Source organism: Onychostoma macrolepis, chromosome 07 (assembly GCF_012432095.1).
Source record: "Onychostoma macrolepis isolate SWU-2019 chromosome 07, ASM1243209v1, whole genome shotgun sequence".
In the NCBI taxonomy this organism is placed as follows: Eukaryota; Metazoa; Chordata; class Actinopteri; order Cypriniformes; family Cyprinidae; genus Onychostoma; species Onychostoma macrolepis.
In genome coordinates this window covers 33,088,811-33,111,173 of record NC_081161.1, presented here as the reverse complement: position 1 = coordinate 33,111,173, position 22,363 = coordinate 33,088,811, and the positions used below count along the sequence as shown (strand labels likewise).

General features: G+C 35.3%; 2 protein-coding genes across 3 annotated transcripts; both read right to left on the bottom strand.

Annotated features, from left to right (window-relative positions):
* Window positions 1–1,264: 1,264 nt before the first annotated feature.
* LOC131544445 (phospholipid scramblase 1-like) lies at window positions 1,265–7,010 on the bottom strand. Its single transcript, XM_058782642.1, has 14 exons — window positions 6,870–7,010; window positions 6,669–6,712; window positions 5,761–5,937; window positions 5,023–5,145; window positions 4,668–4,838; window positions 4,360–4,500; window positions 4,068–4,211; window positions 3,699–3,848; window positions 3,406–3,470; window positions 3,277–3,319; window positions 2,918–3,117; window positions 1,849–2,007; window positions 1,582–1,743; window positions 1,265–1,341 (listed from the first exon to the last, which is right to left on the bottom strand). The coding sequence occupies exons 2-14, from the start codon at window positions 6,679–6,681 to the stop codon at window positions 1,282–1,284; spliced, it is 1,608 nt and encodes a 535-aa protein (XP_058638625.1). The 5' UTR covers window positions 6,682–6,712; window positions 6,870–7,010; the 3' UTR covers window positions 1,265–1,281.
* A 1,818-nt stretch (window positions 7,011–8,828) lies between these two features.
* On the bottom strand, window positions 8,829–17,947 carry plscr3b (phospholipid scramblase 3b). Of its 2 annotated transcripts, none has more exons than XM_058783349.1 (9): window positions 17,713–17,947; window positions 17,050–17,158; window positions 12,749–12,958; window positions 12,457–12,521; window positions 12,085–12,127; window positions 11,645–11,865; window positions 10,448–10,609; window positions 10,145–10,309; window positions 8,829–9,272 (listed from the first exon to the last, which is right to left on the bottom strand). In XM_058783349.1, the coding sequence occupies exons 2-9, from the start codon at window positions 17,060–17,062 to the stop codon at window positions 9,213–9,215; spliced, it is 939 nt and encodes a 312-aa protein (XP_058639332.1). In that variant the 5' UTR covers window positions 17,063–17,158; window positions 17,713–17,947; the 3' UTR covers window positions 8,829–9,212. The 2 variants fall into 2 exon arrangements, with proteins under 2 accessions (XP_058639332.1, XP_058639333.1); XM_058783350.1 differs by lacking the exon at window positions 17,713–17,947 and adding an exon at window positions 17,278–17,433.
* Between the last annotated feature and the right edge of the window lie 4,416 nt (window positions 17,948–22,363).

Below are 22,363 nucleotides of genomic sequence, written 5' to 3'. Positions count from 1 at the left end.
AGTATTATGATCAATATCGTGGAACCAGATGGCTAAAAAAAATGGTGCATACTAAAGAAAGCGAAAGTGAATGCTACAGAAGTTATTTCTTTTATTCTTTTCATAGCATGAGGGCTCAAATAACTAAAATATATAATATATAATAAGTACCATTAAAAAAAGTTAAAGTCAAATAAATTATTTGGTTCAGACAAGTTTTTCTTCTTTTTTTTTCCTTTTCTTTTTTGTGCCATTTTCCTGGAGAATTTGGATATTATTAGTAACATTTTTTACTTTACAAGAACATCACCAATTTGCAGACTGCATTTAACCTTTAAGACTGCAAAATCTGGTAAAGGGGTTGTAATGTAAGTAAACAGGTTGGGCAAGAACAAGTATATCTTGTTGACTTATGTCACGTAGCCCTTGACTGCCTAACATGATTCTACTGGGTCCTTGCATGGTCTAATGTTCATTTAACCTTTCATTTTGGTGGGCATAAAAGGCTAAACTTTTGTCCTGTTTTTAAAGAGTAGGCTACCTATGTCTTAATTTAAAAAGAGCACTTCAAAACTTATGTTTCTCATGATGGTTCATTTTAGTTTCTTGTTGGATAGAAGGAAACTACGAAGTAACAACAAATCCAAAAAAAATTTAATTGACTATTTATATGCATATATTTATTTATTCGCACAGTAGCAGTATATGATTGTCAGTTTTGTCTAGAGCTAAATATGTTTATGAGAGTTAAAAAAAAGAGTGACAACAGAAACTGACATTTTGAAGTGATAGAGCCGAATGGCAGTACATTTGGTTAACTTGTGCTGTTCAAATAAAACTACAAGGTTATGGAAAACACATTGTTCAATATTTTCCTAACAGTGCATGTGTGCTGAAAGCACTAAAATTGACTAAAAATGAATGTAGAACTGAAGAATATTCCATTCCAAGGAACAGATGAGGCCCCATGAGTCCATTTATGTATGTAGGTTTCTCCATCTTGACAAAGGTTGCCTGCCTGTTTTGCATTTTTCTCTATGACGACATCAGTATGTACACTCTCACTCAAACCACATGCATATGACTGTTTCTGCTCTGGGAGGAGAGAGAAAAGCAGTTCTCTGAAAAGCAAACTCCCTCAAATGGAAAGCAGACTCATCAAATCATCATCATCAAAACTTGGATATGCTCCAGGTCCTTATTAATCCTTACAGACTTCATACTGGCCTCTCAGAGACTGGATATTACATATTTAGACACCCTTACAAAAAAAAAAAAAAAAAAAAAAAAAAGGAAGGCATTTCATGATGCCTTTAATAATTTTAGCAATAAATTTCCACCTTTGTCAAAGAACAAGATGTCCTGTAAGAAGAAAAGGAAAGAGAAAGAGAGATTAGTCCAAACAAGAATCGTTACTATAATGCTATATATTTTAATAACCGTATACTGTTGATATTTTCTTAACTGATGTCATTTCAAAATATATAGTGCCTAGTCTAAATAATTTTCAAAACAGCTAAAAATATCAGCTCTGAATGAACTTTTCTAGTATACAATATTTACAGCTACACTGTGATTTGAAATTATTGGCTTAATACTCACAATAAAGAGGCAAGCACCCAAAAGTACAGCCTTCATTTTAACATCCATGTCCAGAGGGAACTGGATACAAAAGTTGCTGGCATCACTGATGCATTTCTTTAATAAACCACTCCGTTGTTTTGTGATTCGACCAACAGACTGTTCACCAATAATGCCTTTTACCTAAAGACAGACCATATTAGTGGTGCAAAAGACGTGTAATCTTAACATCAAATGCTAAACACCTTAAAACACCTTTAAACTCATCTTGCCTGAAATAAACGTTACCTCAAAGTCTATGTCACCACAGCATCTGAATGGAAGGAAGGGTCCCTGGATCTTCAGTAGTTCCTCATTATTGGGGCCCAGGATGGAGAATTTTGGTAAAAAGGACCACTCCTGTTTCACATAGCCTATGATTACTCCAGGGGGAGCCTGTACCTCAATCTAAGGGTGGAAAATGCACGTCAATTAAAAAACAAGAAAAGAAAGTATGTCAAAAGATGTGCAATAAGCAGACAACCTCATTTATAAGGCACCTTGGAGTGACAGGTGCTTCAAAAGCACTGAATAGAAATTTATAGCAGTTTCCAAATTTCTTAATAGGAATGCTATCCTCTCCAATTTAAGTGTACATTTAAAAAAGAGTGACTGTAAAAAGTTCTATAGAGTATGGAATATTAAATAGTGAATTTAACTCAAATAGTGATAGACACATGATGCCTAAGAAGCATGTAAACACACAGCTAAAAATAGAGTACTGTCCATCTCATGCTAAATCAGTTTAACCCCCGTACCACTGCCCCATAAAAAGAATAAGCTCAAATCCATGCACAGCTGCTTGCAAGCATGTCCTTCAAAACTCAACAACTAAATTATATTATATACTTATTTATAGTTTGAAATTACCCCTTCAAATTGCTATCCTCAACCTTTGACTGCAGAATTGGGGGAGGGGGATTATGTGGATCTACAAAGTTGTGTCAACCAAAAAGATTCATGAAACAGCTTCAAACTTGCTTGTGAGCAGCTCAAACCCTCACTAAACCATCAGTCATTTTTTTTTTTTTTTTTAAATATATAGGAGACAGATATATTGGTTTATGAGAATTGAATCTCTTGTTGTAGATTATGAACATCCCTTCATTACAGCACATAGTTGTGACTGTTGGTAAAAGCTAAACTATGCAAATCTTTAATAAGCAATTGTGTGAATTGTCAATTGTCAATCATTCTAGGTCCAAAATTGAGTTGTTGTTTTTTTTGTCTGAAGCCCAGCATGGTGAAACTCCTTTCAAGATTGGAGTTAAAATGTTTTATTTAGCTGCTATATTAGCCTTGATAAAGTCTGTTCTACCTCTTGCAGGAAGCAGCGCATTGGTCTGTGCAACTGAACGACCTCTTGGTCCATGTTGTTCTTAATATGCATTTTAAAACCGTGTGCTGGACCAAAGAAATTGCGTATAAAGCAGTCACTCTCTTCTTTGGCGTGGTAGATCTCTTGCCCGATGCTGTTCTTGATCTCATACTGGTTGTTAGTCTCAAAGCCAGTTAATACTGTAGACAAGTATGATCAAAGTTTGTCAGATTAAAATATCTCTTCGGTTTAAACATAGTGAAAGTATGCAATGTTACAGAAATGCTTTCAAGCATTGGCAGTGCTCTAACGTACTTAATAATAAACAAACAAGAAAGGACTAAGAAAAGAAGACTCACTCTCTATACACTCTATTTTTTGGTGAATAAGTATCTGGTCAATCTGAAATGCACAAAAAATAACAGGTTGTAACCAGACATGACACTTCCAAAAATATGTATTGATAGAACAAGACAGATAAGGCCCACCTGAGTGAAGTACTCGAGACCGGGTGGTACTCCAAAAAGTTGAACTGCTGGTGGAACTGCAGGTGCTAGAGACGTTTGTGAGGAGATACACCTTCATTAGCCTTGCAGTGTCTTTACAGCATTAATGTTACATCCAAACTATTCAAATATTTACTTAATAGTCTGTTTTGAGAAGTACAAGTTGAGCTGTTTAGCTTGTTCATAACTGATTTAATTTTATGTTGTTCAGCCTAATTTGCTTCCAACTTTAAAAGAAGTAACATTTGCATATCTAAATATTATATAAGACTTACCTGCATATGGCTGAGCCTGGTGAGGTGCTGTATTGCTTGGATCAGACTGCTTCAAAACTGACTGAACTGGAGGCGGTTGATTCACTGAATGACGTTCTATGACTTCTGACTGAAGCATGGGATTTGAAAGGTTGTTTTGGACAGGATGACCTAGTTTAAGACAATAATAGAAAAATGTGATTCTATTGATTTGTGTCCTTATTTGTATTGATGTTCTCCCGTGTTCCTAGATCTTTGAATGAACTGACAAAAAAAGAGACAATGAAGTGCAAATGTTAATTGAACATTTGAGCATCTAAATATATCATTCACATACACATTTATTATTTTTACCTGCATATGACTGAACATGGTGAGATGCTGGATTACCTGGACTAGATGGATTCATGACTGTCTGAACTGGAGGTGGATGATTGCCTGGCTGAAACCCTGTAGCTGGAGGAACCTGCCGAGGTACTCCATAACCTCTCACAGGATAAGCGGATATGTGCTGTCCAGGCTGAAGCATTTGGACTGGATAGCCAAGTTTAAGACCATAATCAACAATGTGTGAAAACCATGAAAGATTTAGTTTTAATAATCCACTTCATTTTTTACTTTTATTATTATTATTATTATTACTACCTGTATATGACTGAATCCTGTGAGGACTTGGACTTACTTGGACTTGACGGATTCATGACTGTCTGAACTGGAAATGGTTGATTCTGTGGCTGGAGCCCTGGTGTATTTGGAGGAACTGGTCCAGGTCCTGCTGTCTGAGGTATGGCATTTGGAGGGTAATTTTGGACTGGGTAGCCTACTTTAAGACAATAATCAATAAAGTGTGAAAACCAATAACATTTTAGATTTAATAATCTAGTTAATTTCCTTATGACATTCCAATAATAATGTGTGTGTGTGTGTGTGTGTGTTTTAGAACATTTAAACATCTAAATATTACAGACTTCTCAAACATTTTATGTTTACCTGTGTATGACTGAACCTGGTGAGGTACTGGACTACTTGGACTTGACGGATTCATGACTGTCTGAACCGGAAGTGGCTGATTTTGTGGCTCTAGCCCCACGGCTGGAGGAACCGGTCCAGGTCCTGCTGTCTGAGGTATGGCATTTGGAAGGTAGCTTTGGACTGGATAGCCTAGTTTAAGAAAAAAATTGAGAGTGAAAGTGAAAACCTTGAATGTTCTAAGATTCAAGATAGTATAGTAGCATAACATTTCTTCTTTATGTGCCAGCATTTGTATTGATGAGCCTTTTAGTTAAACATTTGAACATCTAAATGTTATGTATTACTCAGATATACACATTTATTGTATGTTTACCTTTATACGGCTGAATCATGTAAGGCACTGCATTAATTGGAACAGACAGATTCATGACGGGCTGAACAGGAGTTGGTTGATTCTCTGGTTGAAGCCCAGCAGGTGGAGGAGTCGGATCAGGACCTTAAAGAGAGTGAAAACCTTAAACTTTATAGTTAGTATAGTAACAAATATTAATTTGTTTAAAAGACTATTTGAATTATTTGTGTATGTAATCTGGATTACTAAATAACAGCAAAGTAAATTTAACTGCCGTGTTGCTTAGTTTAATTTCCTTCCACCTTTAGAAAATGATAAACACTCAGATATACTGTACATACACATGCATGTAGACTTTAGATACTACATATGTGACCCTGGACCACAAAACCAGTCTTAAGTGTCATTTGTTCACGATACAACTATTTGAAAATCTAGAATCTGAGGGTGCAATAAAAAAATCTAAATATTGAGAAAATCACCTTTAAAGTTGTCCAAATGAAGTTCTTAGCAATGCATATTACTAATCAAAAATGAAGTTTTGATAAATTTACAGTAGGAAATTTATAAAATATCTTCATGGAACATGATCTTTACTTAATATCCTAATAATTTTTAGCATAAAATAAAAATGGATAATTTTGACCCATACAATGTATTTTTGACTATTGCTACAAATATACCCCAGCGACTTAAGACTGGTTTTGTGGTCCAGGGTCATACATATATTAGACTTTAGAAACACTCAGATATACATACACATGTATGTGTGTTCTTCATGATCCTCGAGAACTTCATAAATCGGTTCAGATTGATACAAAGGTGGCTGAACTGGAGGCAAATGATCATCTGTCTGGAGACCTGGGGCTGGAGTAGCCGGTGCAGGATCTTCTGACTGAGGCATGGGATTTGGAAGGTCATTTTGGGCTGGACAACCTAGTTTAAGACAAAGTTTAATAAAGAGAGAGACTGGATCAGGATCAGACTGATTCAAGGCCAGCTGAACTGGAGGTGGTTGATTCTCTGACTGAAGTTCTGCGGCTGGAGGAGCTGGTGCAGGACCTTCTGGTTGAGGCATGAGATTTGGGTGTTGGTTTTCAGATAGTTTTGGTGAAGAGTCTAGTTTTCGACAAGATTCGATAAAACTGTACAATTGTAGTAGAATGTGAAAGAGAAACAAAATGGGTGGCAAGATTTTCAGTGAATAACCACTTAAATTTGGTCTGTTCATCCAACAAAGCTGTCATATGGCCTATACTTTTAGGATCGATGCCTTTTCTGATCAATGTGGAACTTGTTGGTTAAAAGGTGATATATACCTATTCAGTGATGCATTTATATAGCAAAGAAAACAAGGAAAAAAGAAAGCTTAAGACACAGACAGGCGACAGACAAAAATTCTCATAACATGTTGGAAACATTCTACAGAATGTGGTCAAACATGTCATTGTGCATTCTGTTCCTCCATATTCCTGATCTAAATTTTTTCTTTGACAAAATGGTCTTGGGCATTCAAACAAAGCAAATCGGTATACAAGATCAATCACCTAATAGTAGGGTGTGTATCACCTAGGAAAAAACTGGCATAGTAAAACTGACTTTTAACAGAATAAAGAAAGATCATTTAAATTATTACCATTATATTTAAGATAATAAAACGTCAGTACCTGGTTCTGACATGTTGAAGATCTTTGATGGAGCAGTACAGCCACTATGGCGATGGAGGAAAAATATATGATAAATAAATGAAGTTGCACACAAAAATGTGTGTCCAAATGAAATCAGAAACAGAAGTAGCATGATCCATCAACTACAAAGACCAAAGGGAAATGATCAATTATCTATCTAAACTCTGAATGAAGTCTTACCTCTTGGGATGCTCCACAAATCAAATGCTCTGTAGAGAACTTCCTTGGTGTGAGAATGATCGTTCGGATTAAGGATATTTTGAGATTTTCTTCTAACACATGCAGAGTGCAGATACTTGTGTTTGCGCCATTATACCTAGATGCATTTGCGGTTTCTGTTTTGATAGTATCTCCTCCCCTTTTCTTGTATTTAGATTAACAACCTGACAAAGGTGTACCACTTTTTTTTTTAAAGCTCCTTTTTTTCCTCACACTACCTAGCAGATCAAATGTGACCCAGGAGATTTTAACAAAATACCTACAAAGCACCACAAAATTGATCTCTGTCTCCGTCACTATTTTTGTAATTTATTATGTAAGGTTATATAAAGAGTTGCTATAAAATCTTGATCTGATCTAATCTTATTTTGGTCAAATTGGACACCCCACAAATGGCTTAATGATTTTTCTAATTGCTCCTTTAGTTGTGATAATTCTGTTGAATATGAACACGGGAAAGCAGTTGTAATGTTGGTAAACAGGTTGTACAGAAAAAAAGTGCATCTTGTGTAGCTCTCGTCACTTTGTTAGCTACTGTTGAATTTCCAAGCAAGATTTAATGTGAATTATTTTAAAATAAACATGAAACAACGCTATAAAAAGGGGTTGTTGAACTGTCTATTGTGAAAACTAATCGTTGTGCACATGTGCGTTAAGGCAAGCCATAAGGAGTGATTTTGCATAAAAAGTGTGACAGAGACTATTGTTCTTTAGGTTAGGCGTTGTAAAATTACAAATGATGGTTATTTTAGCTTAAGCCTACATCTGAAGTCTTTTATTTGGCTACATGTTAGGAGTTTTGCAAAAATGTGTGTACAGTATGTTTTTAAATCTTTTCCTAGATGCAGTAATATAATCACACAAACCACCAACATAATATTATATTTATTATGTATAATGTTATAATAATATTGTATATTATAGAAACACAAGACGACACGTATATATTGATTATACATAGGGACACCAGAGAATATTGTAACACAAGTTGAACAAATTAGTATTAGCTACTAGGATGTTAAATTTGATTAACAAAATGAATGTGTACAAAAATTAAATTGATCTCCATGTTTTCTATTGTTACAATTCACCCTGTTAGTGATAGGGAACAACTTGATAACTCTATATTTTAACTTTATAGCTATATACTTTATAACTACATATTTTCCAGCATATAAATGCTGGACAATTATATCAAAGTTTGAAATACATAATGACCAAACCACAGATATTAAACAAAACAATGTTTCAACACTCCTCTGTCTGTATATTTTAATAAAGTTATACATTCAGTATACTCTCTTATTGATACAAGGTCAGTCTCTATATAACCAACCAAAAAAAAAAATTTTTTATCCTGTCCTCATAAAAAAAAAATGTTTCATATGATATACAATTACAGACTATTTAACTTTTTTTTTATGAGGACAGGAATATTAATATTAAAGTCCATGCATAGGACTTTATGTTTCCTGAATTTCCATGTGTGTTTCATGCAACTCAAAGATTTAATTTGCAAATAATTAATATTTAACACCATCCTAAGAATTAAGAGTGACTCTTTGAGAGGCTGGCTTTTATAAGCTGACAAGCACCCCCTGCAGGGCACTCATTCTTCAGACACAAAAAAAAAAAAAAAAAAAACCTATTAGTAGCAAATTGGCATTCTACCCATAGTAAGTCACTGGTCTATACACACAGAAAACCATGCAACCATTTGCTTGTTTTTTCCTTTTTTCAGCTGTTGCCAGAGTTATTAACTTGCATGCAACTCCCATCATCAAGAATTACTTGGCTGTAGGAACATCTGTATGTTTTAACTAAAATGCTTTGCATTTAGCACAATAAAACTGAATTTCCTTCAGAAAAAATAAATACAATTAAAAAAAAATGCATGAAATAAGTCTAGAAATACATGTGTAAGGTTGCATTTTACATTTTATTTCTAACAAAAAAAGAAAAATTTAAAGTAACATAAAATGTTCGTTGATATACCATTGTAATAGTAATTTATAAATCATAGGCTATGATTGTTTAAAAGGCACCAGTGAACAGTTACTCATGATACCTCACTTGTCATTGTAAATATTGCTGGTCACATGAACACTACAAAATAACCTTGAACTTGTCCCTTGGTTTCACTGCAATGCCAGCTGTCTATAGCTTTGGATACCTAAGAAAATGCAGGAAAAAGAAAGTCCAGACGTCGTCCACAAAATTTGAAAATTTCATCAGCTTAAAAAAAGACTTGAAAGATGAGGAGTTAGTTGAAAATGTTACTTAAAAAGTAACTTATCAGGAGCTCTAAGAGAATACAGTATTGCGCTGGTTTGTGTCTCCCACTTTTTCAAAGAACATGAAATCCTATAAAAAGGAAAAGAACAAAGATCAAAGAGTCAGAACAGAATCTAGTAGGGAAGAATATGCTAATGACATTCTACCGACTACTTTGCAAGTATGTGTCAACATTCTACTAACACTAACCTAATGTCTGCTAAACTCAAATGAGAGTGAGTTGACATGGCGGAAGTGTGAAAGGTTCTGTTTCCTTAAACTAGTTTGTCATGCATTTCTTTTTCAACACATGTACAGGTAAATCCTAGTATTTTAAAATTGCGATTAATCATGATTAAATCACAGTCCATGACTGTGATTAACGCAATTAAATTTTTTAAATCGAGTGTGTGTGTGTGAGAGAGAGACCCTGGACCACAAAACCAGTCAATTTTTTGAAATGGAGATTTATATTAATAATTAATAAGCTTCCCATTGATGTATGGTTTGTTAGGATAGGACAATATTTGGCCGAGATACAACCATTTGAAAAACTGGAATCTGAGGGTGCAAAAAAAAAACAACAACAAAAAAACAAAACACTAAATATTGAAACAAAATGCCTTTAGAGTTGTACAAATGAAGTCCTTAGCAATGTATATTACTAGTGAAAAATTTATTTGATATTTACAGTAGGAAATTTACAAAATATCTTCATGGAACGTGATCTTTACTTAATATCCTAATGATTTCTGGCATAAAAGATAAATAAATTTTTGACCCATACAATGTATTGTTGGCTATTGCTACAAATATACCCGTGCTACTTATGACTGGTTTTGTGGTCCAGGTTCACATCTCTCAATACTGGAAAAAGAGAAAGTAGCTCAGTGGTAGAAAGCTAGCTTCACACTATTCAGGCCATTGTGAATCATTAAATATGTCATTAGCTTAATACTCACAACAAGGAAACAAGCGCCCATAAGTACAGCCTTCATCTTAACATCCATGTCCATAGGGAACTGGATGCCAAAGTTGTCAGTGTCAGTGAAGACTTCCTTCAACAGGCCGCTCCACTGCTTACTGATTCGACCGATAGGTTTCCCAGTACCGTCTTTGCCTTTGAGCTAAAGAGAGAAATACAGATTTATGGTTAGAAACACAAACCTAACAATTTCAAAATGACTTTGCTTGGTGTGAGTATAATGTTTATCTTCGAATTTGTATATTGACAAGGCAACAACAATCCAATTCTAAAAAGTTACCTCAAAGTTCACATCACCACAGCAGTTACATGCCAAGCAGGGCCCCTCGATCTTCATTACGGTCTCCTTGTTTGGCCCCTGGATGGAGAATTGTGGATAACAGGGGTGCCAGTCCTGTTTCACATACCCTACAGTCGTTCCCGGAGGCGCCTGTACCTCCATCTGAAGGTGAAATATTGCCATTTATAGTCATAACGAAATGGAAATGTACAGCAATGCCCAAATTGATTTCCAAGCTAGCAGCTATGGGTGCATACATACACTAATGTTAAAGAGGAATAAATTACTGTTCAAATGGAATAAATTAAAATATAATTTATTCTTGTGATGGCAAAACTGAATTTCCAGCAGCCATTACTCCAGTTTTTATTAATCTCACAATACTTCAGAAATCATTCTAATATGGTGATTTGGTGCTCAAGAAACATTTCTTATTATATATGTTGTGTAAACAGTTGTGCTGCTTAAATGTTTTTTGTATGTTCTTTTATGCACAGAAAGTTCAAAAGAACAGCATTTATGGTAACACTTTACTTAAAGCCTTTATGTATAATGCATTATAAAAGTAGTTTAATGCATTAATTATGCCTTTTAATTCACCTTATAGAGCATTATACAATCTCATCAATAACTGTAACCACAGTTAATACATAATTATCAATTCATTGTTACACTATGCATCTTAAATTCATTTATAATAATTTACAACAAGATATAATGTATTACAGTGCATAGTATGAATAATTATGATGCATTATAACCTTTAATAACCCTTTATAATGCATTACACAAAGGCTTTAAGTAAAGTGTTACCACATTTAAAATAGAAACCTTGTTACATTATAATTCTTTTTTACTGTTATTTCAATTTAATGCATCCTTGCTGTAAAAATTGCATTCTTTCAAAAACCGCAACCAAAGTCTTACTGATCTCAAACTACATAAACTAAAACTGCACAATTTCTGACTGAAGACTATTTGCAAAGACAGAGTAGCATATTGACTCCATGCCATTTATAACTCATAAGTCACACACGTTCATGTCAGTAGTAGGTCACACAGCATGTCCTACAAATGGGTCACTAGCTGAATCTCAACAACACAACATTAGGTCCCATAGCATGATTTCAGGTTTTTGAGACTTAACATAACTAACATAATTAAATGCAGAGCTTTGGTATGACTTGTCTGTTATACCTCTTGCAGGCAGCAGGGGCACCAACAGGAGACACAACGGAAAGGTCGGATCAGTCGTATGACCTCTCGATCGGCGTTGTCTTTGATCTTCATGTCAAAGCTGCGCAGGGCACCACAACAGTTCCGTGTGCAGCAGTCATTTTTTTCTTTGGCAGAGTAGATCTTTTGACCGAGGCTGTTCTTGATCTCATACTGGTTGTTGGTCTCAAAGCCAATGATTGCTGTAGAAGACCAAAAAGTATTTAGAGAAGTTGAACATTTTTAGCTATCTTTGAGTCACTAGTTTAAACAAAAGTACCAAAAGTAATAGTGAACAACTGTCTCAGGCTTAAAATAAAGAACACATAAAATGAAACAGACAAGCTTTGCTTGAATGCATCTACTGCACTCAAATTATAGAGTAAACAGCTTCAACCACATGCACATGACAGAAGACTCACCCTCTAACAACTCCACTTTCTGATGAATAAGGATCTGATCAATCTGAAATGCAAAGAGTATACTAGTCACAAGACTTATAAACACACTAATAAATAAAGTAAATGTCAAAGAGAACTGGTGCGTTCAACTCTTCCTGGGAAGTTTGTATTTACGAGGTGAGTTACGATCATCATATTTCGTAAAAAACTAGTTTAAAAAAAAAAAAGACACTACAGACAAATTTACTGTCCACTACCATTATATCCAGCACGTCTCACGGACTCATCCCCAACTCATAACCATGACTTTGCAGTAGAGTTCATGTGCATTCAACTTGTAAATATGAACTTTCCGGCAATCTGACTTTGAATGTACCAAAAGACATGACCAACCTGAGTGAGGTACTCCAGACCAGGTGGTACTCCAGCAGGCACTGAAAGTGGTGCAGGTACAGGTGCTAGAGAAGGTTGTGAGGAAGATCATTAGGCACACCATCATTAGCATGCATCATCTAACAATACACGTGTTGCATTGTTTTTACTGTATTAATGATCATTTGAATGAATCTTTTATTCATTTCACTCATCTTTGGCCTGTGTGGTCACTTTTCTCTACACCTATTGCCCAACAGCTATATGCTACCAGCATTTTTTTGTAATAAAGCGCACATTTAGACATGTATACCTCCATATGGTTGGCCCTGGTGAGATGCTGGACTAACTGGACCAGGCTGATACATGATTGGCTGATCTGGAACTGGCTGGTATCCTACTTGGAACCCTGCAGGTGGGGCCGCCTGGCCAGGTTCTCCATAAGTTACCATGGGATAGGGGGGCATGGAGTGTCCGCCTGGCTGGGGCATGGGATAAGGAGGCTGGTGTGGAGATGGGTAGCCTGGTATAAAACAATTTAATATGCAAAGAAAGAAAAAATATAATCTTAGTTTACTCTGATGAGACATATTAGGCAATGCTGTAAAAATAAATCTGAAGGGAACAAAGTGCAAGTCATAACATACTGTATCTGGTCTTGGCATTTTGTCTAGTTGTTTGTTTGAATTACACAGTTGGTACAGGCAAGTCTACTGCATTTGTGGGGATGTTTTGTGAAAAGATTGAGTAATTATTTGATTTGTTTGTATTTTTGGATGCTTTGCTTGTTTGGCTCTTTCTTGAAGTGAGAAACTTTTTGTTGTCTTTGAGCCACTGTTGTTGATTTCCCCCTGCCTGTATTTTGTTACTTAGCATGAGCTTTTGGCATGCTGCAGAAAGTCCTGATGACTTGGAATGCATTGTTCGATTCAAGCCGTCAATGGAAATCCCACCATCACGCCTCATCACTGGGATTTGACCTGGAGTAAGCATGCATAATGAAATGACTGGAACAACTGACTGATTTATTATCTTTTAATCAATAAATACAGACACCCAGAATTATGTGTGTAAGGGAGTTCTTGTTAAGATAAGAGATGGTTCATATAGGCCTCCTATGTTTTTTGGGACGGATCTATTTTAGACCCCAGCATACATGCGAGGCATTCCAATGTAAAAAGGTATAAATATAGCCACCAATAACCAGAAGGGGTCGTAAATAATTCATTGTAACAATATTGACTATTTGCAGTCATTATCTACAGTACAATAACATCATGAACAATGCGTGCAATTGTATTTAAATATTTAGCATCTTCTCCATTTCACATCAGCTCTTTAAACTGCAACAACCAAATAGATGAAAATAAATTAACTGAGCGTCAGCAATTCGGCAAAATATGTAATTTCTGGATAATAAACCGTTTATTTTATTATATTAAAATGCATTATTAATCAAATCATTATCACTTTTTCTGATATTTTTTTAAATTCAAGAGTTCCTCAATTTCTGGGTTAGCAATAGTGGTTACAAGTATTGCATCCTCAAATTATAGAATATTATTATTTAAAAGCAAGTAATTATTTATTGCTGTACACCAGCATTCAGCTTTGCCATGACAGGAATAAATTACATTAGAAAAACAAACAAACAAAAAAAAAAAAAAAAACAGAAAATGGTTATTAAAAAATTTTGCGGTTTTAATTTGTTTTTGCTCAAATAAATGCAGCTTTGGCGAGTCTTTTCAAAAAACAACCCCAGACTTTTGAACGGTATTGTATCTCAGGAGTGAAGACAGCAGGTGTAGCTTAGTAAACATGTATTAGTACAGGTTTAATCCTCCCATCATTTAATCCAAAAACTGCCATTTTCATATGAAAAGGCTCTTCATATTAGCTATTCAAATCTTTCACCAGCTATTTGAGTTTGAATGGAATGAAACTCCCTCATCACAAAGGCCCCTCAACCAGGCATTGCCCAGGCACATCCCATACCATTAGTGGGACATACAGATATTGTGATGTCCCGGATCTGCTGTCCTCTACATAATGGGGCTGTTGAGAGAAGTCTTCTTCTATAAACTAAAACTGCTTTAAATTTTCAGCATTAAGGGTTTAGTTTATTAAATGTTGCACCTCCACCATCATACAGGCATGATCAGACATTATTATAAATCCTACTTAGATGAGACAGAAAATGCAAATTAGTGAAAAGAAAATAAGTTGTCTACTTAAGACTGACAGACATGAGGTGCAGAAACAACAGTGCCTTTCATTGCCAGCAGAGAAGACCCTGCCGTGCATGCATCAACATGCCTGAGGTCCTCGAAACACTTGCAGACATTTTACTTTGGGGGAGAAAGGGGTGTTTTTTTTTTTTTTTTTTAAAGTAAAACTAAAATTTAATATATGTGGTTAAAATTTCCACCAACTACTCCTGACCACTCACACAGGGGAAATCACTGAATTAAGAGATCATTGATCACACAGGGGAAATCACTGAATTAAGAACATTCATGGCACATTGCTTGCTGAACAATTTAATGACGTTTACTGATGAATGGCAAGGGAGTTGTTTGGTGACAAGTTTTGGCTAAAGTGTTCATTGTGAAATGTTGTACCTGTCATTGTTTTTGAAAGATATTTAAAGTAAAAAAAAAAAAAAAAATTCCTGGTGGTTTCATGTTAAATCTAGTTTCTCAATCGTTGCTAATTTGATTCTCAAGACCTGCCTCATGGAATTGCATCCTGCTTCCATCATGTTATCACGTGGTCATGTGCCTGTGGCTCAAAGCATTAGGTTAAGGCCTGGGAAAAAATTCAGTCATTTATCATTCAGACTTGCTCTATGAAAATTTAGTCATGATGCTTGCAGACTTTCGCGATTCCACTCAAATTAAAATGGCTCACAAACATTTTCTAACAACAGTAAATGTTTAGAGTGGTAAATCATAAGAAAATCTGCATAACGTGACAAATATGATGCAAGTTCCTAAAAAGGATTTTGAAACAAATCACATGTAAATATTTCATGGCAGAAATGTATGCATTTTGAAAGCAAACCAGTTTCTGGATAGTAGTGCCACATGATCGTTGACCTTTCCTCATTAAAACCCATTGACATTTACGTATTGTGATTGTATTTTTTTTTTTTTTACCACGCCCATCTTGCCATTCCAGTTTTCCAGTACTAAACATTGTTTGAGTCATCATTAACCAGGACAAAGGATGAGACAAGCCCTTTTGTAACATTTTTTTTTCTTGAGTAATGCATTAGATAAATTACTTGCACATGAACATGACCGGAATACATAAATCTGTAGTTTCGGTATCAAAATAATTAATGCTGCTAGTCCACTCAACATAAATGGTGTCAGTCTGCTTGGTAAATACTAGCATGAATTCCCCAGCTTGTTACGAAAACAGTAGCTCCAAAGATGATGGCGTTATTAGTCATAATGGTGTTAAGGAATCACTTGACCGCCAGTTCAGCAGCAAGATTCAGTCCAGTGTAGATTGGACTAGGAATATTTTATAGAAAGAAAGTCTAAAGTGATAATTATCACAATTATCTGCTCTTAAGTACACACACAAACACACAGAGTCTGGTTTGCTATCCTTGTGGGAACTCTCCATAGGCGTAATGCTTTTTCTACTGTACAGACCATATATTCTATTGCCCTACACCAACCCTTCACCTAAACCTACCCCTTACAGGAAACTTTCTGCATTTTTAGATTTTCAAAAAAAAAAAAAAAACTTCAGTCTGTGTGATTTATTAGCTTGTTTATCCGTGGGGACCTCAGTTTAGGTCCCCACCGTGACAAGTTCCCATGAGTCTGTGTGTATTCAGGTTTAAGTCCCCACCTGAATAGAAAAACAGGCGCACACACAAACACACACACGTTTCTCAACCCTGGTCCTGGGCGCCCCCCAACACTGCACATTTTGTATGTCTCCCTTATCTGACAACCATTTCAGGTCCTGGAGTTTCTTCTAATGAGCTCATGAGTTAAATCAGGTGTGTTTGATTAGGGAGACACACAAAATGTGCAGTGTTGGGGGCACCCAGGACCAGGGTTGAGAAACACTGTCTTCGAGCTATGACTTGCCCTAAAGAGACCTCATCACTGATTTTCAGATTATCACTTTGTATGATTAGACAAAATGTGGTGTACAGAAACAAAAATAAAAGGTAAAGCTAAAGCCACAGATGTTTATATAGAACAATAATTCTCATCTCTTAAAACTGCATAGCCTGATAAAACCTATAAATGTGGAACACAGCCACTTTGTAGGCTTCACTTCCTGCATTCCTTTCCCCCTGACCTCTAGAGAAAATTAAAGTTTCCACCAAAACACACACACCTTCACTTCAACACGCACGAAACTGCATGCATCACACTTGAGGGGAAAAATGTAAATTGACTGAAGATAGTTTTCAGCACAGTGACTGTAAACTTCATCACTTAGGCTAGCAGGTAATGCAGGCATCCATTGCAAAACTCACTAGCTGTTAAACACATCACATGCAGTGCAGTTCCTACACTAAAAATCCACAAACACGCACGATTGCATTTCAAGGAAAAGAAAAGAAAAGCAGATTATCATTACCTGGGCCAGACATGTTGAAGACAGATCTGAGATTTTCAGAGCCAGCCTCTGCCTATCAGCACCACGATCGCTATGTGGGCGAAGACAATGTGGGGAAGTTGTGTTTGCGCTGGAAACAAGCAGAACAGGTCCAAAAAGAACTTAAGTTCATCTTCAAATGAAAAGACCCATGTTTAAATGTTCAGGCAGCATTTTAAACATAAACATAAAGAACTACGCAAAACCAACCGGATATTAAAGGAAGTCTGTCGGCAGGATACGTGCCAGTCGTTTAATTCTCGTTTAAAGGACCGCTCAGTTTTTTAGGCGAGAAACATACTGAAGCAATAACACCATGACGTCGTGTTAAGTGGGTGTGGCGACCTTTTATTAGATAGTGTTTATCATATGGGATGGGGTTGTATTTCTTCACGAAGACAACGGAAAATATGGCTAAGGATTCTCGAAGAAATTTTTTTTCTAGAAAATGACAAAAAAAAAAAAAAAACATGCTTAATGAACAAAGATTCTGTTTATACGAAATCAATTACGATTGTCGCACTTCATCTATTATAAAACAATCCAGCATACAAAAATACTACAAAACGGTATTAAAACACACTCTATACATCCGAGACTTCGAAAAGGGGGACGAAATAATCCACCATGAAAACTCTGACTTACATCTCAGCTCTTGGGAGGCAGGTTTGATAGGCTACTCCTCAAACAAGCTTTAGGCAACAAATTCTCCACAGAGCACTTCTTGTTGCATTGATTGTTCGGATGTATGGAAAGAAGAAAGTTTTCAACAATTTCCTTCACTTTCGCTTTACACACTTTTTCTTAGAAAAGACACGACAGCGTTAACCAGTAACGTTACGCCCAGACATGAAGCCCTCGCTTTCTCTATGAATCTCCTCCCCTTTTATATGACGCATGTAGAACCGGAGAAAGCCACAAGACTTCTATTAAGCAACAAGATTAACATTTAAAACAAAATGAGGATGTTATTGTGTTTTTTTGCAATGTTCAGTAACCGACAAAGTAATGGGAAGTAATGGGAAATTTATTGCTAATTTGTTTTTATTAGCCTAAGCCATAGCAGGGATATCAGACTCAGGGACCGAGTTTGACACCCCTGTCCTACACTATGTTTTACTCTATCGCTTAAACTTCCTGACAGGCCCACTCGTAAAAACCACAAACACCCAAAGACCATAAATAGCCATTTGCAACACCTCCAATCTGCTCTGAAAAGTCAAAAGGTTCAAAGGTGTTTTGAATGAATGGAAAAAGTTGTTCTTGTCATTGTGGATGAAAAAAATTTAATGATTCACTAAACAAACAGCACCACTATATCCTCAAAGTCATGGCTTGCTGGTCAAAACATGGTTACTAAATCCGTTGATCCTCTTGGCAAGAAGTGTAAACTTGAGGTTTTGGTAACAAATATTTGCTTTAACACATTTATCTCCGCCGACAAGAGGCACAACTGAGCAGACTCTGAAATATCTTATCAATTAAGACAACAGCTGTTAATCATCATTTTTCCATTAGGGTATTGGTAAAATAAAGTGTATGTCTTATGTGAAGCATCTGCCAAGACTCAAGAATAGCATGTGGTCGGTCACATTTCACGGTAAAGTAAATAATTATTAAAACACTATATTTTATTTAATTATTATAAATAATTAAAACACTAAATAATAATAAACTATAAAAAAATAATAGATTATATTTTCATATTCCAAAAACAATCTCAAATGTCTTGACATAACTAGATCAAACGTTTGCAGAGATACACGCATACTTTTGTTATAGCACCACCTTGTGGCCTATTTGTAAAATTGAAAATCACTTCTATTCACATATTAAAACTGCTCTTTGCAACTGACATTACTGCACCCTTTAAAACTGATTTTTGATTATTGATAATAAAACTAGTGCCGAATTTCCGCTTCCCTAATAACACAAGCATGAAGAATATTCACTGAAAAAAAAGTTTGCACAAGAAATGTAGAAAATGTAGTTCAATTTTAGCTTGTCTACATCTATATCCTTATAAATCAAAATAATTGTTTACATGGTGAAAGTACAGCAACTTCAACTCCTAATCAACAACACGCTATTCAACCCTTAAATGATTGCAGTGCAGATTAAAACAATGTAAAGAAATAATTTACTAAACAATTCCCCACAAAACGCTAAACACAGATTATCTATCAAGGCATTATACAATCTGTGCAGTAAAACAGCTCGACTCAAAATTTTGAAATCTTGTTCTCAGATTTACAATATCTGTAATGTCCTGTAACATCTGTGGTTTAGATATAATGTTATGCATTTTAAATTGGCACTTGACTAGTACAGTATAGTTGATTGCATGTTATACTGACTCTTACTGAAATAAAAGAAATAGCATACACTTTTGATTTGCTCAGCATTCATAAGAAAAAACCGAGTACAGTCTGTAAACCAGACAAATATATTTGGAATTTATTGAATCACAGTATTATAGAAAAACTGATCTATAGATTACAAGACTGTGGATGAAATTAGAGTAGTGCAATTTGCACTCTGCATATTACTCAATATCTTATTGAATCATCATATTAAAAATGAACCACCCGTTTTAGTATTGAAAACATAACTGCAAGAATTGTTATACACAACAAAATTCACAATAATCAAAAACATAAATAACTTCTACAAAAAGGCTTATATTTGTGCTGGCAGTGCACTCTTTAGAATTGCATTGTTCTAAATTTGGAACTGAGGAAGATTCTGGGTACTTATAGGGCAGAAATGAGAAGGCGGGATTGTCAGAAATGATCACACACACACATACACTCATTTTAGACTAATTAGAGTAATCAGTGGCAACGATTTGTTCCCAGTCTCTGTTGACAGACATCTGGGCGGATTGCACCAGCCTTGTTTAGTAAAGGTAGTTTATTTTCACCATGGGTTGTCTATCAACAGCTTGTCTATGTCTGGTGGCCCCAGTTGCCAGAAATAGCAATAATTAGGATAGGGAGGGAAAAGAGGAAAAGAGAAAACGTGTCAGACTGCTGGTAGGCCATCCACAGAGGCCACTCCGGCTTTTTTTCAACTTGCTTATGTATGTGTGTGTGTGTTTCCTCTGATAATACTACGAACATCCCTAATGAGAAAGTTAGAGAGACCGTTTTGGTGTACGTGGATGGGAATCCAATGTTTTGAAACTATGAAATTGAGCGAGACGAGATGATCTGATACCTGAACAGGCCACACACAGAGTCTCCAAATGAGTGTACGAATATCAACGAGTTACAATGCACAGGCTTGTATCAAATGTCTCATAAAACAACAAATAAATTCACATAAAATCACAAGAGATACACAATATTTGGGAACCATAACATTTATTAGCTACTATTTTATCCATATTGGTTGATATATGTTTAACTGTATGTGCTCATTTGTCCTTTTATATTTCTGTGACTTTTCCGTTATTCAACACTTTCAACTAATTTAATAACTTAAATGCAACGATTGGCAAATTTATAAAATGAAAATATCAATTTTTCATCGTGTATTGTAATTTTGTGATGGCTAAATTCACTTGTAGCATATTTTTAGTGTTTCATTTTTAATTAGAATTTTTATATCAGTCATTAATTTGTCATTATTTTATTTATTTTTGATCATAAAATGCAAATAATATTGATTATTAGTACTGGCCAGAATTTTAAAACCAGGAAATTACACAACATCCAGCCTTGTAGCATTCATGACAATAAATATATTTGATATATTTATAAATTAATTTTATATATTTTTTAAACATAGATAAACATATTAGAATAATCAAGACATGTCTTTATAAATACTGATTTTTCATTCTCTCAATGTAGAAATTGTCAACCTGTTAACCTGAGTTTGAACTAGAACATTCTAACAACAAACAAAATGATGTTTTAATCATGTTCTAATCTTTTTGGAGGGTGGGTGAAGTCATGCTAGACACACACACTCCCTTTATCCATGATCTCTCGGTCATCCTATATAAACCCACCCCAGCTTCAGGTCTACAAATACCCAAAACACACATGCACTTGACAAAGAGGACGGCAAGGCAACATACACACACAAGAAGGAGAAAAGGAAGCACTGTCAAACAACTCCTGAAGAAACTTCTAAAGGACAGACTAATTCAAAAAGAAGGTAAATATTAAAACACAATATACTTTAATTCAATTCTGAATTTTGTCATAGTAGCTGTGCTGAATTTGCTACATTTTCTAAAAGTTGTTACCATTTCTAATCGGTTGATTGTGTTTGCAGTTAATCTTATCTTAATACATGCAGATACTTCAAATAGAAAAAAAAAACTATCATAATTTTTCTAAATATCATTTGTCATGTTGTGCCCTCAGATGATGTCCTCCAGGTGTTTGCTACTTATTCTGGTTGTCTACTTCTTGATGGATGAGCTTTGTGCTTTCTTGATACCAGACAGAGTGAAAAGAGTAAATATCACATTAATTATATGCTGCGTTAATTTTCTTCTTGAGAGAATATACATTTATAAACAGGTTTTAATATAACATTGCAATGAAAATTTTTATTTTAAATTTAAATTAAATTTTAAAAATTTTATACGTCTTGCATATTAAAACGCATCTGATTCTCTGCAGAGTAATTTCAGGTCGGATCAGGAGATGTCACCGCACATCTATGAGCTCTCCGATCTGGCAGACTTGTTCCCAGGAAATGAAGGGGAAATGACTCGGGACTGGGACCCCAATCCAGCCAAGACGCCTGATTTCTTTTCCCCCATGGAACACATCAATGTGCAACAAGCAAACAGCAACCGTCGCAAAAACAAAGATAAGAGGCGAGTAGAAATATTTACTGTTATTTTGTTGTATTAAAAATATTTATTCAAATACAAGTAATTAATAGACTATTTTTTATTTTAATTGCTATATTTAACCACATACAATTCTTTTTAATTTTTACAATTTGTAAAGAGATTTCCCATTTTCTTCAATATGGAACTCTTAGCTCTTTGTAGAAGCAATCCTGTTTTCAAGCCCAAGTTCTCACTTTTTTTTTTTTACCCCGAATAGGAGGAGGATCACTGTTCCTCTGGACCCCATTGGCAGCTCCCACTTGTCTTCCAGGAACAGAAAGGTATTTTCATACAGAGAAAAGCACAGTGGTTTTGGCTACATATATTTGAATTAAACAGATTGCATATCCTATCACTGCTAAAATCAATTTCTCCCCCTCAGGAGGAACCTGAAGATTTTAAGGAATACAACGCAAAGTGATCAAACTGACAGATGAC